Source organism: Heterodontus francisci, chromosome 42 (genome assembly GCF_036365525.1).
Source record: "Heterodontus francisci isolate sHetFra1 chromosome 42, sHetFra1.hap1, whole genome shotgun sequence".
Taxonomy (NCBI): Eukaryota; Metazoa; Chordata; class Chondrichthyes; order Heterodontiformes; family Heterodontidae; genus Heterodontus; species Heterodontus francisci.
In genome coordinates this window covers 29,879,828-29,896,263 of record NC_090412.1, presented here as the reverse complement: position 1 = coordinate 29,896,263, position 16,436 = coordinate 29,879,828, and the positions used below count along the sequence as shown (strand labels likewise).

The 16,436-nt window shown below is 46.6% G+C and overlaps 1 protein-coding gene across 11 annotated transcripts in view; it reads left to right on the top strand.

Moving 5' to 3' along the window:
• The window catches only part of fam149b1 (family with sequence similarity 149 member B1), a 204,200-nt gene that overhangs the window by 15,653 nt on the left and 172,111 nt on the right, over positions 1–16,436 (top strand). For all 11 annotated transcript variants that reach the window (XR_010970903.1, XM_068020280.1, XM_068020279.1 and 8 more), the window contains exons 5-6: positions 11,679–11,798; positions 15,374–15,547. Coding sequence is in view for 10 of the 11 variants with exons in the window: in XM_068020280.1 (XP_067876381.1) it covers positions 11,679–11,798; positions 15,374–15,547 (294 nt within the window). In the remaining variant the exon portion in view is untranslated. The remainder of the gene's footprint in view (positions 1–11,678; positions 11,799–15,373; positions 15,548–16,436) is intronic.

The window sequence follows — 16,436 nt, the reverse complement described above, 5'->3', positions numbered from 1 at the left end:
GAGATGGTTTGAGGTGGATGAGGCAGAAGATAAAGTAGGTTTGTGAGCAGGGAAAAGTAGACTAGAATTATAGGCATGAGAGAAAGGGTGAAGGTAAAGCAGGGATGCAAGTCAGGGATAGGGTGGAGGAGGAAGGTGAAGGATTAGAGGCCAAGGAGAGGGGGAAGGTAAAACATAGTAAGAGGTTATGGTAGAGTTGAAGGTCTGAGGAGGAGAGAATCAAAGAATAACTAGCGCTGAGAATAAAGACTGCAAGGAGGATGGGCAATTTGACTGTGGCACAACGGACAGAAGGCTATTCAAGTTGTGGGTGGGGGTGGTAGTGGTATAAAGGAATGTGGTAGTGATTGAGGATAATACAATCAGGGGGATAGATACTGTTCTCTGCAGCATGACCGGGAGTCTGAAGTTTTTGTTGCCTGTCTGGCAACATAGTGAGAGAGGAAGTACTAAGGGGTTTAATACCTTTGAAAGAAGATAAATCCCTAGGCCCGGACGAAATGTATCCTCGGCTGTTAAGGAAAGCAAGAGAAGAAATAGCAGAGGTTCTGACCATCATTTTCCAATCCTCTCTGGCTAAAGGTGTGGTGCCAGAAGACTGGAGAATTCCTAAATTTATACCATTGTTTGTTGAATAGGATGGGAATAGAGGGATACGGACCCCGGAAGTGCAGACGGTTTTAGTTTAGACAGGCATTAAGATCGGCGCAGACTTGGAGGGCCGAATGGCCTGTTGCTGTGCTGTATTGTTCTTTGTTCTTTGTTTAAAAAGGGAGAACAGGATAGACGGAGTAATTACAGGCCAGTCAGCCTAACCTCGGTGGTGGGAAATTATTGGATAAAAAAATCTGAGGGACAGACTAAATCTTCATTTAGAAAGACATGGATTCATCAAAGACGGTCAACAAGGATTTATGCCTGACTAAAATGATTGAAATTTTTCAGGAGGTAATAAGGAGACTAATTGAGGGTTTTTTTTTATTCATTCATGGGATGTGGGCGTCACTGGCCAGGCCAGCATTTATTGCCCATCCCTAATTGCCCTTCAGAAGGTGGTAGTGAGCTGCCTTCTTGAACCGCTGCAGTCTATGTGGGGTAGGTACACCCACAGTGCCGTTAGGAAGGGAGTTCCAGGATTTTGACCCAGCGACAGTGAAGGAACAGCGATATACTTCCAAGTCAGAATGGTGTGTGGCTTGGAGGGGAACTTGCAGGGGTGGTGTTCCCATGCACCTGCTGCCCTTGTCCTTCTAGTTGGTAGAGGTCATGGGTTTGGAAAGTGCTGTATAAGGAGCCTTGGTGCGTTGCTGCAGTGCATCTTGTAGATGGTACACACTGCTGCCACTGTGCGTTGGTGGTGGAGGGAGTGAATGTTTGTAGATGGGGTGCCAATAAAGCAGGCTGCTTTGTCCTGGATGGTGTCAAGCCTCTTGAGTGTTGTTGGAACTGCACCCATCCAGGCAAGTGCCATCAAGTATTCCATCACACTCCTGACTTGTGCCTTGTAGATGGTGGACAGGCTTTGGGGAGTCAGGAGGTGAGTTACTCGCCGCAGGATTCCTAGCCTCTGACCTGCTCTTGTAGCCATGATATTTATATGGCTACTCCAGTTCAGTTTCTGGTCAATGGTATCCCCTAGGATGTTGATAGTGGGGGATTCAGCGATGGTAATGCCATTGAATGTCAAAGGGAGATGGTTAGATTCTCTCTTGTTGGGGATGGTCATTGCCTGGCACTTGTGTGGCGTGATTGTTACTTGCCACTTATCAGCCCAAGCCTGGATATTGTCCGGGTCTTGCTGCATTTCTACACGGACTGCTTCAGTATCTGAGGAGTCACGAATGGTGCTGAACATTATGCAATCATCAGCAAACATCCCCACCTCTTTCCTTTGCGATAGGTATGACTCCAGCCAGCGGAGGGTTTTCCCCCTGATACCCATTGACCTCAGTTTTGCTAGGGCTCCTTGATGCCATACTCGGTCAAATGCTGCCTTGATGTCACCTCTTGAGTTCAGCTCTTTTGTCCATGTTTGAACCAAGGCTGTAATGAGGTCAGGAGCTCAGTGGCCCTGGTGGAATCCAAACTGAGCTTCACTGTGAAGGTTATTGCTAAGCAAGTGCCACTTGATGGCACTGTTGATGACACCTTCCATCACTTTACTGATGATTGAGAGTAGGCTGATGGGGCGATAATTGGCAGGGTTGGACTTGTCCTGCTTTTTGTGTACAGGACATACCTGAGCAATTTTCCACATTGCAGGGTAGATGCCAGTGTTGTAGCTGTACTGGAACAGCTTGGCTAGGGGCGTGGCAAGTTCTGGAGCACAGGTCTTCAGTACTATTGCCGGAATATTGTCAGGGTCCATAGCTTTTGCAGTATCCAGTGCCTTCAGTCATTTCTTGATATCACGCGGAGTGAATCGAATTGGCTGAGGTCTGGCTTCTGTGATGCTGGGGACTTCAGCAGGAGATGGATCATCAACTCGGCACTTCTGGCTGAAGATTGTTGTAAATGTTTCAGCCTTATCTTTCACACTGATGTGCTGGTCTCCCCCATCATTGAGGATCGGGATATTTGTGGAGCCACCTCCTCCAATTAGTTGTTTTATTGTCCACCACCATTCATGGCTGGATGTGGCAGGACTGCAGAACTTAGATCTGATCCGTTCGTTAAGGGATCGCTTAGCTCTGTCTATAGCATGCTGCTTACGCAGTTTGGCATGCAGATAGTCCTGTGTTGTAGCTTCGCCAGGTTAACACCTCATTTTGAGGTATGCCTAGAGCTGCTCCTGGCATGCCCTCCTGCACTCTTCTTTGAACCAGGGTTGGTCTTCTGGCTTGATGGTAATGGTAGAGTAGGGGATATGCCGGGCCATGAGGTTACAGATTGTGGTTGAGTACAATTCTGCTGCTGCTGATGGCCCACAACGCCTCATGGATGCCCAGTTTTGCATTGCTAGATCTGTTCGAAATCTATCCCATTTAGCACGGTGGTTTAGCACCCCTTCCCCCCACCGGCATCCACCTGTCCCTGAGCAGGTGCCCGAACAACCGCACTGCCTTGTGGGCGTCTCAGGAGGGACCGAGGCTAAGGGAGTAAACCCTAACGGAAAATCCGGAGCAGAACCCCGAAGGCGGTCATGTGTCACCTTTGGCATGTTTCCGGCAGTTCCTGCAGCCATACCGGTGCCAAACGTCGTGCTCTGCACTCCTTTGGAGCCCACCAGGAAGGCCGAGAGAGGGGCTTTGAAGTGTGGGAAACTCAACCTCCATACATCCGCCCAGGCATGCGCCATGGAGAAGTCACTCCATAGTCGCCTCACAGCGACCAAAACAACACGGAAGGCAGCAGTTACGGGTTATAAATCCAGCTTAATTGGCGTAGAGTTTGGGCGCCACGGGTTGCCTTCATCGGTGGGAGAGGTCATCGCATCTGACTGGACAGCTACCGCCTGCCTCAAACCGGGCAGCACCCGGTGAGTAAGGTTCTGTCCTGCCACAGTCCATCTGTTTCAATGGGTGCTTGGAGCTCAGGGTCATTGCCCACCAAGTGAACTGTAACACCGCACCAAACAGCACGACCAAAAAAGGAAAGAAGGTACCAGCCCTTCGTTTTGCAAGCTGGAACATCAGAGCTGTGTGTCCTGGCCTGTCGGAAGACCTTACACAAATCAATGATTCTCGGAAGACCGCCATCATTAACAACGAGCTCAGTAGACTCAATGTGGACACTGCAGCACTTCAGGAGACATGCCTCCCTGCGAGCGGATCTCTAAGAGAGCAAGACTATACCTTCTTCTGGCAGGGTAGGGATCCTGAAGAACCAAGACAGCATGGAGTGGGCTTCGCCATCAGAAACTCTTTGCTCAGCATGATAGAGCCACCTTCAAATGGCTCGGAACGCATACTGTCCATCCGACTGCTCACCGCCTCTTGTCCAGTACACCGACTCAGCATCTATGCTCCAACACTCTGCTCCCCACCTGAAGTTAAAGACCAGTTCTACGAGGGACTCCCTAATATTAGTAGCATCCCCAATACCGAACATCTGTTCCTGCTGGGGGACTTTAATGTCAGGGTTGGGGCCAACCATGACTACTTCATCCGGAATAAGGTGGGTGAGCTTGCAGCATGGGTTGGTACCTGGGATCTCGATGTAGTGGCCATTTCGGAGACATAGGTAGAGCAGGGGCAGGAATGGATGTTGCAGGTTCCGGGATTTAGATGTTTCAGTAAGAACAGAGAAGATGGTAAAAGGGGGGGGGTGTGGCATTGTTAATCAAGGAGAGTATTACAGCGGCAGAAACGACGTTTGAGGACTCGTCTACTGAGGTAGTATGGGCCGAGGTTAGAAACAGGAGAGGAGAGGTCACCCTGTTGGGAGTCTTCTATAGACCTCCGAATAGTTCCAGAGATGTAGAGGAAAGGATAGCGAAGATGATTCTCGACAGGGGCGAGAGTAACAGGGTAGTTGTTATGGGGGACTTTAACTTTCCAAATATTGACTGGAAATACTATAGTTCGAGTACTTTAGATGGGTCAGTTTTTGTCCAGTGTGTGCAGGAGGGTTTTCTGACACAGTATGTGGACAGGCCAACCAGGGGCGATGCCACATTGGATTTGGTACTGGGTAATGAACCCGGCCAGGTGTTAGATTTAGATGTAGGTGAGCACTTTGGTGATAGTGATCACAATTCGGTTAGGTTTACCTTAGCGATGGGCAGGGACAGGTATATACCGCAGGGCAAGAATTATAGCTGGGGGAAAGGAAATTATGATGCGATTAGGCAAGATTTAGGATGCGTAGGATGGGGAAGGAAACTGCAGGGGATGGGCACAATCGAAATGTGGAGCTTATTCAAGGAGCAGCTACTGCGTGTCCTTGATAAGTATGTACCTGTCAGGCAGGGAGGAAGTTGTCGAGCGAGGGAGCCGTGGTTTACTAAAGAAGTTGAAGCGCTTGTCAAGAGGAAGAAGAAGGCTTACATTAGGATGAGACGTGAAGGCTCAGTTAGGGCGCTTGAGAGTTACAAGCTAGCCAGGAAGGATCTAAAGGGAGAGCTAAGAAGAGCAAGGAGAGGACACGAGAAGTCATTGGCGGATAGGATCAAGGAAAACCCTAAGGCTTTCTATAGGGATATCAGGAATAAAAGAATGACTAGAGTTAGATTAGGGCCAATTAAGGATAGTAGTGGGAAGTTGTGTGTGGAATCAGAGGAGATGGGGGAAGCGTTAAATGAATATTTTTCGTCAGTATTTACAGTAGAGAAAGAAAATGTTGTCGAGGAGAATACTGAGATTCAGACTACTAGGCTAGATGGGATTGAGGTTCACAAGGAGGAGGTGTTAGCAATTTTGGAAAGTGTGAAAATAGATAAGTCCCCTGGGCCAGATGGGATTTATCCTAGGATTCTCTGGGAAGCCAGGGAGGAGATTGCAGAGGCTTTGTCCTTGATCTTTATGTCGTCATTGTCGACAGGAATAGTGCCGGAAGACTGGAGGATAGCAAATGTTGTCCCCTTGTTCAAGAAGGGGAGTAGAGACAGCCCTGGTAATTATAGACCTGTGAGCCTTACTTCGGTTGTGGGTAAAATGTTGGAAAAGGTTATAAGAGACAGGATTTATAATCATCTTGAAAAGAATAAGTTCATTAGCGATAGTCAGCACGGTTTTGTGAAGGGTAGGTCGTGCCTCACAAACCTTATTGAGTTTTTCGAGAAGGTGACCAAACAGGTGGATGAGGGTAAAGCAGTGGATGTGGTGTATATGGATTTCAGTAAGGCGTTTGATAAGGTTCCCCACGGTAGGCTATTGCAGAAAATACGCAAGTATGGGGTTGAAGGTGATTTAGAGCTTTGGATCAGAAATTGGCTAGCTGAAAGAAGACAGAGGGTGGTGGTTGATGGCAAATGTTCATCCTGGAGTTTAGTTACTAGTGGTGTACCGCAAGGATCCGTTTTGGGGCCACTGCTGTTTGTCATTTTTATAAATGACCTGGAAGAGGGTGTAGAAGGGTGGGTTAGTAAATTTGCGGATGACACAAAGGTCGGTGGAGTTGTGGATAGTGCCGAAGGATGTTGTAGGGTACAGAGGGTCATAGATAGGCTGCAGAGCTGGGCTGAGAGATGGCAAATGGAGTTTAATGCGGAAAAGTGTGAGGTGATTCACTTTGGAAGGAGTAACAGGAATGCAGAGTACTGGGCTAATGGGAAGATTCTTGGTAGTGTAGATGAACAGAGAGATCTTGGTGTCCAGGTACATAAATCCCTGAAAGTTGCTACCCAGGTTAATAGGGCTGTTAAGAAGACATATGGTGTGTTAGCTTTTATTAGTAGGGGGATCGAGTTTCGGAGCCACGAGGTCATGCTGCAGCTGTACAAAACTCTGGTGCGGCCGCACCTGGAGTATTGCGTGCAGTTCTGGTCACCGCATTATAGGAAGGATGTGGAAGCTTTGGAAAGGGTGCAGAGGAGATTTACTAGGATGTTGCCTGGTATGGAGGGAAGGTCTTACGAGGAAAGGCTGAGGGACTTGAGGTTGTTTTCATTGGAGAGAAGGAGGAGGAGAGGTGACTTAATAGAGACATATAAGATAATCAGAGGGTTAGATAGGGTGGATAGTGAGAGTCTTTTTCCTTGGATGGTGATGGCAAACACGAGGGGACATAGCTTTAAGTTGAGGGGTGATAGATATAGGACAGATGTGAGAGGTAGTTTCTTTACTCAGAGAGTAGTAGGGGCGTGGAACGCCCTGCCTGCAACAATAGTAGACTCGCCAACTTTAAGGGCATTTAAGTGGTCATTGGATAGACATATGGATGAAAATGGAAGAGTGTAGGTCAGATGGTTTCGCAGGTCGGCGCAACATCGAGGGCCGAAGGGCCTGTACTGCGCTGTAATGTTCTAAAAAAAAATGACTCATGGCCCTCCTGCCTTGGGCGCTATGGCATTGGAAGAATGAATGAGAATGGACAGAGACTGCTTGAGTTATGTACCTATCACAACCTCTGCATCACCAACTCATTCTTTCACACTAAATCCTGTCACCAGGTTTCTTGGAGGCACCCAAGATCACGTCGTTGGCACCAGCTGGACCTCATCATCACAAAGCGAGCCTCTATAAACAGCATTCAAATCACACACAGCTTCCACAGTGTGGACTGCGACACCGATCACTCCCTGGTGTGCAGCAAGTTTAGACTCAAACCAGAGAAGCTGCATCACTCCAAGCAGAAGGGCCGCCTGCGCATTAAAACTAGCAGAATTTCTTATCCACAGCTGTTACATAAGTTTCTAAATTCACTTGAAAAAGCCGTTCAAAACACTCCTACATGGGATGCAGAGACCGAGTGAGCCCACATCAGAGGCGCCATCTATGAGTCAGCAATGACCACCTCTGGCAAACGTGCGAAGCAGAATGCAGACGGGTTTCAATCTCACTTTGAAGAGCTGGAACCTGTCATAGCTGCTAAGTGCATTGCACTGTTGAACTACAAGAAAGCCCCCAGCGAGTTAACCTCCCTGCACTTAAAGCAGCCAGAAGCGCTGCACAAAAAACAGCCAGCATGCGCAAATGACTACTGGCAACGCCTATGCAGTCATATTCAGCTGGCCTCCGACTCCGGAAACATCAGAGGAATGCATGATGGCATTAAGAGAGCCAACCATCAGGAAGATCGCCCCCCTCAAGTCTAAATCAGGGGACGCAATCATTGCCCAACACAAGCAAATGGACAGCTGGGTGGAGCACTACCTAGAACTGTACTCCAGGGAAAATGTTGTCACTGAGACCGCCCTCAATGCAGCCCAGTCTCTGCCAGTCATGGATGAGTTGGACGAGCAGCCAACAAAATCGGAACTCAGTGATGCCATCGATTCTCTAGCCAGTGGAAAAGCCCCTGGGAAGGACGGCATTACCCCTGAAATAATCAAGAGTGCCAAGCCTGCTATACTTTCAGCACTCTACGAGCTGCTTTGCCTGTGCTGGGATGAGGGAGCAGTACCACAGTTGATGCGTGATGCCAATATCATCACCCTCTAGAAGAATAAGGGTGACCGCGGTGACTGCAACAACTGCCGTGAAATCTCCCTGCTCAGCATAGTGGGGAAAGTCTTCGCTCGAGTCGCTTTAAACAGGCTCCAGAAGCTGGCTGAGCGCGTCTACCCTGAGGCACAGTGTGGCTTTCGAGCAGAGAGGTCCACTATTAACATGCTGTTCTCCCTTCGCCAGCTACAGGAGAAATGCCGCGAACTACAGATGCCCCTCTACTTTGCTTTCATTGATCTCACCAAAGCCTTTGACCTCATCAGCAGACGTGGTCTCTTCAGACTACTAGCAAAGATTGGATGTCCACCAAAGCTACTAAGTATCATCACCTCATTCCATGACAATATGAAAGGCACAATTCAGCATAGCAGCACCTCATCAGACCCCTTTCCTATCCTGAGTGGCGTGAAACAGGGCTGTGTTCTCGCACATACATTGTTCGGGATCTTCTTCTCCCTGCTGCTCTCACATGCGTTCAAGTCTTCAGAAGAAGGAATTTTCCTCCACACAAGATCAGGTGGCAGGTTGTTCAACCTTGCCCGTCGAAGAGCGAAGACCAAAGTATGGAATGTCCTCATCAGAAAACTCCTCTTTGCTGACGATGCTGCGTTAACATCCCACACTGAAGAGTGTCTGCAGAGACTCTTCGACAGGATTGCGGCTGCCTGCGACAAATTTGGCCTAACCATCAGCCTCAAGAAAACGAACATCATGGGACAGGACGTCAGAAATGCTCCATCCATCAATATCGGCGACCATGCTCTGGAAGTGGTTCAAGAGTTCACCTACCTAGGCTCAACTATCACCAGTAACCTGTCTCTTGGTGCAGAAATCAACAAGCGCATGGGAAAGGCTTCCACTGCTATTCCAGACTGGCCAAGAGAGTGTGGGAAAATGGCGCACTGACACGGAACATAAAAGTCCGAGTGTATCAAGACTGTGTCCTCAGTACCTTGCTCTACGGCAGCGAGGCCTGGACAACGTACGTCAGCCAAAAACGACGCTTCAATTCATTCCATCTTCGCTGCCTCTGGAGAATCCTAGACATCATGTGGCAGGACCATATCTCCAACACAGAAATCCTCGAGGCGACCAACATCCCCAGCTTATACACCCTACTGAGCCAGCGGCGCTTGAGATGGCTTGGCCAAGTGAACCGCCTGGAAGATGGCAGGATCCCCAACAACACATTGTACAGCGAGCTCGTCACTGGTATCAGACCCACCGGCCGTCCATGTCTCCGCTTTAAAGACGTCCGCAAACGCGACATGAAGTCCTGTGACATTGATCACAAGCCGTGGGAGTCAGTTGGCAGTGATCGCCAGAGCTGGTGGACAGCCATAAAGGCGGGGCTAAAGTGTGGCGAGTCGAAGAGACTTAGCGGTTGGCAGGACAAAAGACAGAAGCACAAGGGGAGAGCCAACTGTGTAACAGCCCCGATAACCAATTTTATCTACAGCACCTGTGGAAGAATCTGTCACTCTAGAATTGGCCTTTATAGCCACTCCAGGCGCTGCTTCACAAACCACTGACCACCTCCAGGCACTTACCCATTGTCTCTCGAGACAAGGAGGCCAAAGAAGTGCCACACAACACAAAGGAGGGTATCTTCAATGTGCAGGTGGGACTTCGTCTCCACAGTGACTGTGCGGTGGTCACTCCTACCAATACTATCATGGACAGATGCATCTGCGGCAGGCAGATTGGTGAGGACGAGGTCAAGTATGTTTTTTCCCCTCTTGGTTCCTTCACCACCTGCCGCATACCCAGTCCAGCAGATATGTCTTTTAGGACTCGGTCAGTAGTGGTGCTACTGAGCCACTCTTGGTGATCGACGTTGAAGTCCCCCACCCAGAGTACATTCTGTGCCCTTGCCACCCTCAGTGCTTCCTCCGAGTGCTGTTCAACATGGAGGAGTACTGACTCATCAGCTGAGGGAGGGCGGTAGGTGATAATAAGCAGGAGGTTTCCTTGTCCATGTTTGACCTGATGCCATGAGACTTCATGGGGTCCAGAGTTGATGTTGAGGACTCCCAGGGGAACTCCCTACTGTATACTACTGTGCCGCCACCTGTGCTGGATCTGTCCTGCCGGTGAGATGGGACATACCCGGCGATGGTGATGGCAGAGTCTGGGACATTGTCTGTCAGGTATGATTCCGTGAGTAGGACTATGTCAGGCTGTTGCTTAACTAGTCTGTGGGACAACTCTCCCAACTTTGGCACAAGCCCCCAGATGTTAGTAAGGAGGACTTTGCAGGGTCGACAGGGCTGGGTTTGCTGTTGTCGTTTCCGGTGCCTAGATCGATGCCGGGTGGTCCATCCGGTTTCATTCCATTTCATGTGGGCTATATGGATCTAAGTAAGGTTTTTGATAAGGTCCCACATGGCAGATTGGTCAGGAAAGTAAAAGCCCATGGGATCCAAGGGAAAGTGACAAATTGGATCCAAAATTGGCTCAGAGTTAGGAAGAAAAGGATAATGGTTGATGGGTGTTTTTGTGACTGGAAGTCTGTTTCCAGTGGGTTTCTGCAGGGCTCAGTACTAGATCCCTTGCTTTTTGTGGTATATATCAATGATTTGGACTTGAATGTAGGGGACATGATTAAGAAGTTTGCAGCTGATACAAAAACTGGCCGTTTGGTTGATAATGAAGAAAGCTGTAAACTACAGGAAGATATCAATGGACTAGTCAGGTGGACGTAACAGTTCAATCCAGCAAAGTGTGAGCTAATGCATTTGGGGAAGGCTAACAAGGCAAGGGAATACACAATAAATGGTAGGGTACTGAGAAATGTCGAGGAGCAGAGGGATCTTGGTATCCATGTCCACAGATCCATGAAGGTGACTGGACAGGTAGATAAGGTGGTCAGAAAGCAGACGTGATACTTGCCTTTATTAGCTGAGGCAAAGAATATAAGAGAAGGGAGGTTATGCTGGAACTATATCAAACACTAGTTAGGCCACAGCTGGAGTACTACGTGCAGTTCTAGTCACTGCACTATAGGAACGATGTGATTGCACTGGAGAGGGTACAGAGGAGATTAATGAGGATGTTGCCTGGACTGGAGAATTTGTTGTGAGGAAAGATTGGATAGGCTACAGTTGTTTGCTTTGGAACAGAGGAGGCTGAGGGGAGACCTAATTGACGTGTATAAAATTATGAGGGGTTTACAGGGAGTGGGTTGGAAGGCCCTATTCCCCTTGATTGAGGGGTCCATATCAAGGGGGCATAATTTAGGATAAGGGGTACAAGGTCTAGAGGGGATTTGAGTGGAAATCTTTTCACCCAGAGGGTGTTGGGGGTCTGGAACTCACTGCCTGAAAGGGTGGTAGAGGCAGAAACCCTCATAACATTTAAAAAGTATTGTGATATTCACTTGAAGTGCCTTAACCTACAAGGCTATGGACCAAGAACTGGAAAGTGGGATTTGGCTAGATGTCTCCTTGTCGGCTGGAGCGGACAATATGGGCCAAATGGCCTCCTTCCGTGCTGTAAATTTCTATGATTCTGTGATTCTATAACCTCTGAACCTTCTATGTATTGTCCCATTTGATGTAATTTAGCATTAATATGCATGCTCATTAATTGGGATCCTTACTACTAGGAGTATTTATTTTTTTCTGGCAGAATTTTGGGAAAACAAATAGTGGCTCCTGTTGATGAAGCCTATTGCTGGTATCCTGGCCCAGAGCGGATTACTACTCCACTACCAACATCCAGCCCAGGCCCTGGTGCAGATGTGAATGAGTAAGTATAAGCAAGGATTAACAATAGAATCTAACTACTCAGATTAAATGTATTTACACTCTCAGTTTTTAAAGCCACATTAATTGGTGTATTCAGGTTGAAGTCCGCCTATTGTGGCTGTCCCTGTGTATCATCTTTTCAGTTTGGAAATCCTGATCACATCTATACATTTCCCATGTTCTTCCCGTACTCTAGCCATACATCTAGCTATGTGCTTTGTGCTGGCTGGAAGTGCAGGCTGCTGCCAGTTTTGTTTTTGATCCAGCTATTGACATGCATAAGAATAATCCAGGGTGAAATGAGAGGCCAGTGAGAGGGCAGGCAGCAAAGGGTGTTTGGCTTGAATTGGAGTTCAACACTGAAGTGTAGTTAGTTGGCTTGAAGCTGCTTTTATTTACTTTAGTCTCTGTCTATTTAGTATGGCAGAACACTGGAAGGCAGTGTTGAGAGAAACTTCCCTGATATGGGAGTTTCTGGCAGCTATTAATGTCCCAAATAACCACGAGTATAAGTAGAGTCTCCAGGTAGAGGTTAAGGAACTGAGCTTGGGGAATAGTTGGAAGCATTCCACACTGAGAGTTTCTGGAGTACGCATTGGTGGAAATGGACAAGCCACAGCTAGAGAGGAATCGTGAGAACTGACGGCAGCTAGTAGACGCAGTTGTGATACGGTGGACTTTTAAATACTATTAATTTCAGGAAGACCAATGTCGAGGATAAGCACTGCTTGGTACAAATGACAGTGGAATATATTCTGAGATGAAATTACAGGACTGTGCAAACAAGTACACTTCATCAGGTAAAAAGTAAAGCAGAGAAGGAAGAAATCTACAATGGACAGCAAAACTTCTCAGAATCTTTGGAAACAGAGTTGTGTCTAAGACTGGAAGGTAGCAAATGTGTGTACTGCTGTTAAAGAAATGGAAAAGGGCTAAGCCAGGAAATGATAGACCTGTCAGTCTATTGTGAGCTGTGTAAATTTGAAGGGTTAAGAATAGAGTGTGAGATTAGTGAACAACTTAGAAAGTCAGGGAGAGTCGGCGGGGGAGGTTAACAGGGGTAGAGTCAGCCGGGGGGGTCGGGGGGACGGGGCGGGGGGGAGAGAGTCGGCGGGAGGGGGCCACAGGGGGAGAGTCGGTGAGGGGGGCTAACGGGGAGAGTTGGAGGGGTGGGGGGGGGTGCTAGTTGTAGAGAGGTAGTGTCAATTTGTAAATGGTGATGCATAAATTATTTGGTGAAATTAGAGTTTATTGATTTATAAAATTTTAATATATATATAACTTTAAATTTATAAAACTCTGGTTTGGCCTCAGCTGGAGTATTGTGTTCAATTCTGGGCACCATACTTTAGGAAGGATGCGAAGATTTTAGATTGGTGCAGAAGATTTACGTCAGTGGTTCCAGGGATGAGGGTCTTCAGTTAGGTGGATAAATTCCTTCAGGAAGAGAAAGTTGTGATGAGATTTGATAAAGGCACTCAAAATCCTGAGGTCCTAGACACGGTAGATAGGGAGAAACTGCTCCCACTAGTGGAAGGGTTGAGAACCAGGGGATACTGATTTAATGTGATTGCCAAAAGAAGCAATGGTGACAGAGGAAAACCTTTTTTATGTGGTGAGTGGTTATGATCTGGAATGCACAGCCTGAGTGTGTGATGGAGGCAGATTCACTTGTGGTTTTCAGAAGGGAATTGGATAAGCACCTGAAGAGAGAAAATTTACAGAACTTTGGGGAAATAGTGAAGGAGTGGGACAAGCTGCGTTCTTCTTGCAGGCAGCTGGCACAGACAGGATGGACCAAATGGCCTCCCCCTGTGCTCTAACCATTCTATGATTAAAGAAAATAAGTGGTTAATTTATTATGTATAGGAGATTTTATCAATTACTTCATGAAGCATATACCAAAATGAAGGCCTGTGGGAGTAAAGGGGAACACGAGTCTGAATTTATTAGATTGGCGAGATTTGTGACCCAAGGACCTGTAAAAAAAGATTTTATTTTGTTTTCTATTTTATATAAATAAATGATTTGGATATTGGTGTTAGAGGAAATTATTTGAGTTTGCTGATGGTGCCATTGCCAACATGCCAAATTGTTAGACTAAATTGGCAGGAGATGCAGCGCAAAGTCACATTGTGCATTCGGGACAAAGAACAATACAAGGATGCAAGTCCTAAAGAGTAATATCCTTACCAGACTGGAGAAGCAAGAAGATCTAGGAGTGAGATACAATGATCTTGATCACGGGTATACATATTTACTACCTTCCAATACTTTTAGAAAAGTTCATCAAAGGAGGTTTATACATGGGACATTGAACATAAACCAAGGACAAGACATTGCTCAGTTGGAGTATTACTTGTATTTCTGGGCTGCACAATATCAAAGATATGAGAACCACAGAATGATCTCAGTAATGGAAGATTATGGTTATAAAGAAAGTCTTGAGAAATTGAGTTTTTTTTTACTGGAACAGAGAAGATTAAGGGGGCTGTAGTAGAGGGTGAATGATGCAAGACTGTCTCAACTAATAACAATGTGGCAGAGACTGAGGATTATCACCAGCAAAATCTTGTGCTTTACTACTAGTGGCTGTTGAGTACAGACTAATAAGATGATTTAAAATGGAATTGGATAGGTACTTAAACAATATGGGAAAAGGGTGGGGTAATGCAATTAGAGTAACATGCTCCAGTCACGAGTGATGGCAGAATTGCTTGTATAGACCAAAAGGTTCTCATGTGCAGCCTAATGTATGTAATGAATTAATTGATTGAGGTTAATCAATTCCCAATGAATCCTTGTAGCTAGCAGACAGAGCAGACTTCCATCACGTTAAACCAGGCTGAATTTAAATCCAGATGTGAGGGGTTCGTATCTATGTTTTATTCCAGTTTTCTCTGCTGAAGGCACTGATTTGTACAGGAATTGGGCTCATTGGTGCTGAGTACTCTTCATTCAGGTGGTTGTTCATATGTAGTTCTGACAGTCAGCAAGTGATTTGACTATGGAGATATTGCAACCAAGCTTGATCATGTCTTCACCCATTGTGAGGAGCAGGAGCTCTGGTTCAATTTTCTGCTCCCAGCCCTGGACACTCAGGATAATTGCAGCAACTCAAGCACCACCCTGTTTACAATCAGCTGACTGGCTCTGGATCAACCCTGGAACCTTCCCAGTCAGTATGGCTCAGCTGCATGCTGTCTTTACCAACTGATTATTGGGCAGCCGAACGAGCAATACTTAATTCATTACACAACTACCTTTCCCAGTTTACTTTTAACTACTAAAATAAAAGCAAAATACTGCAGATGCTGAAATCTGAAATAAAAACAAGAAATGCTGGAAATACTCAGCAGGTCTGGCAGCATCTGTGGAGAGAGAAGCAGAGTTAACGTTTCAGGTCAGTGACCCTTCATCAGAACATCATCAGCTCTGATGAAGGGTCTCTGACCTGAAACATTAACTCTGCTTCTCTCTCCACAGATGCTGCCAGACCTGCTGAGTATTTCCAGCATTTCTTGTTTTTATTACTTTTAACTACATCTGTAGTTAATTATCTTTTCTTTCTTTTAGACTCTGTGTTCTTGGTAAAAAAGTGACCTTCTCGGGGCTTCCTCAGTGCAAAGAAAGTGACTTTATGCAGAAGATTGCCACATTTCCTGGGGAAGAGGATGAAGAGGCAGAGAACGGTGTGATTGTTGCAGAAGGCTTTGTGGAGGAATACCTGGCATTTCATCACAGAGACCTGTTAGTATCAAGGAAACATGATTCCTATTTAATAACTAATTTCATGACTTTTTGAATTAGCACGAACAAAACATTCTCTGTTCAGAGCCTTCTGGTAAAGTTTAGTCCCTACCCAGAGGACTGGTCACCAACACTTTGTGATGACAATTGGTGCTCACTCTCCGATCTCTTCAACAACAAGATCAACTTTCATCTATATAGCACATTTAATGTAGTATAATGATCCAGATGCTTCACAACAGTGTAATCAGACAAAAAAAATTGGCATTGAGCCAAAGGAGACATTAGGATAGGTGATCAAACAAATGTTTAAAGAGGTTTTAAGCAACATTTTAAAGGAAGAGAAAGGTTTGGGGAGGGAATTCTAGAGCTTAAGGGCCTAGGTGCCTGAAGGCACAATCGCTGATAATAGGGTGAAGGAGATGCACAAGAGGCCAGAGTTGCAGGAACACAAAGTTTCGGAAGATTCGAGTGCTGGAGGAGGTTACAGAGGTAGGGAGGGTCAAGGCCATGAGGGGCTTGAACACGATAATGAGAATTTTAAAAATGAAGCTTTGCTGGACCGGGATCCAATGTAGGTTTGTGTGCAAGGGTGATGGGTAAACTGGACTTGGTGTAAGTAAGTATACGGGCAGAGAATTTGGATGAGCTCAAGTGTATGGAAGATGGTTAAAGAGGAAATTTACTCTATTTGGCCAGTTGTGTCTTTACCAGCTTAAAAAAATCTATCCTGCCGAATTCTACTTCCCAGCCCTTGGTCCATAGCCCCGTAAGTCACAGCATATCCAGGTATTTTTTAAATGCAAAGGAGGGTTTTTGCCTCTATCACCCTTTCAGGCACTGAGTTCCAGATCCCCAGCACCCTCAGTGAAAATGTTTCTCCTCAACT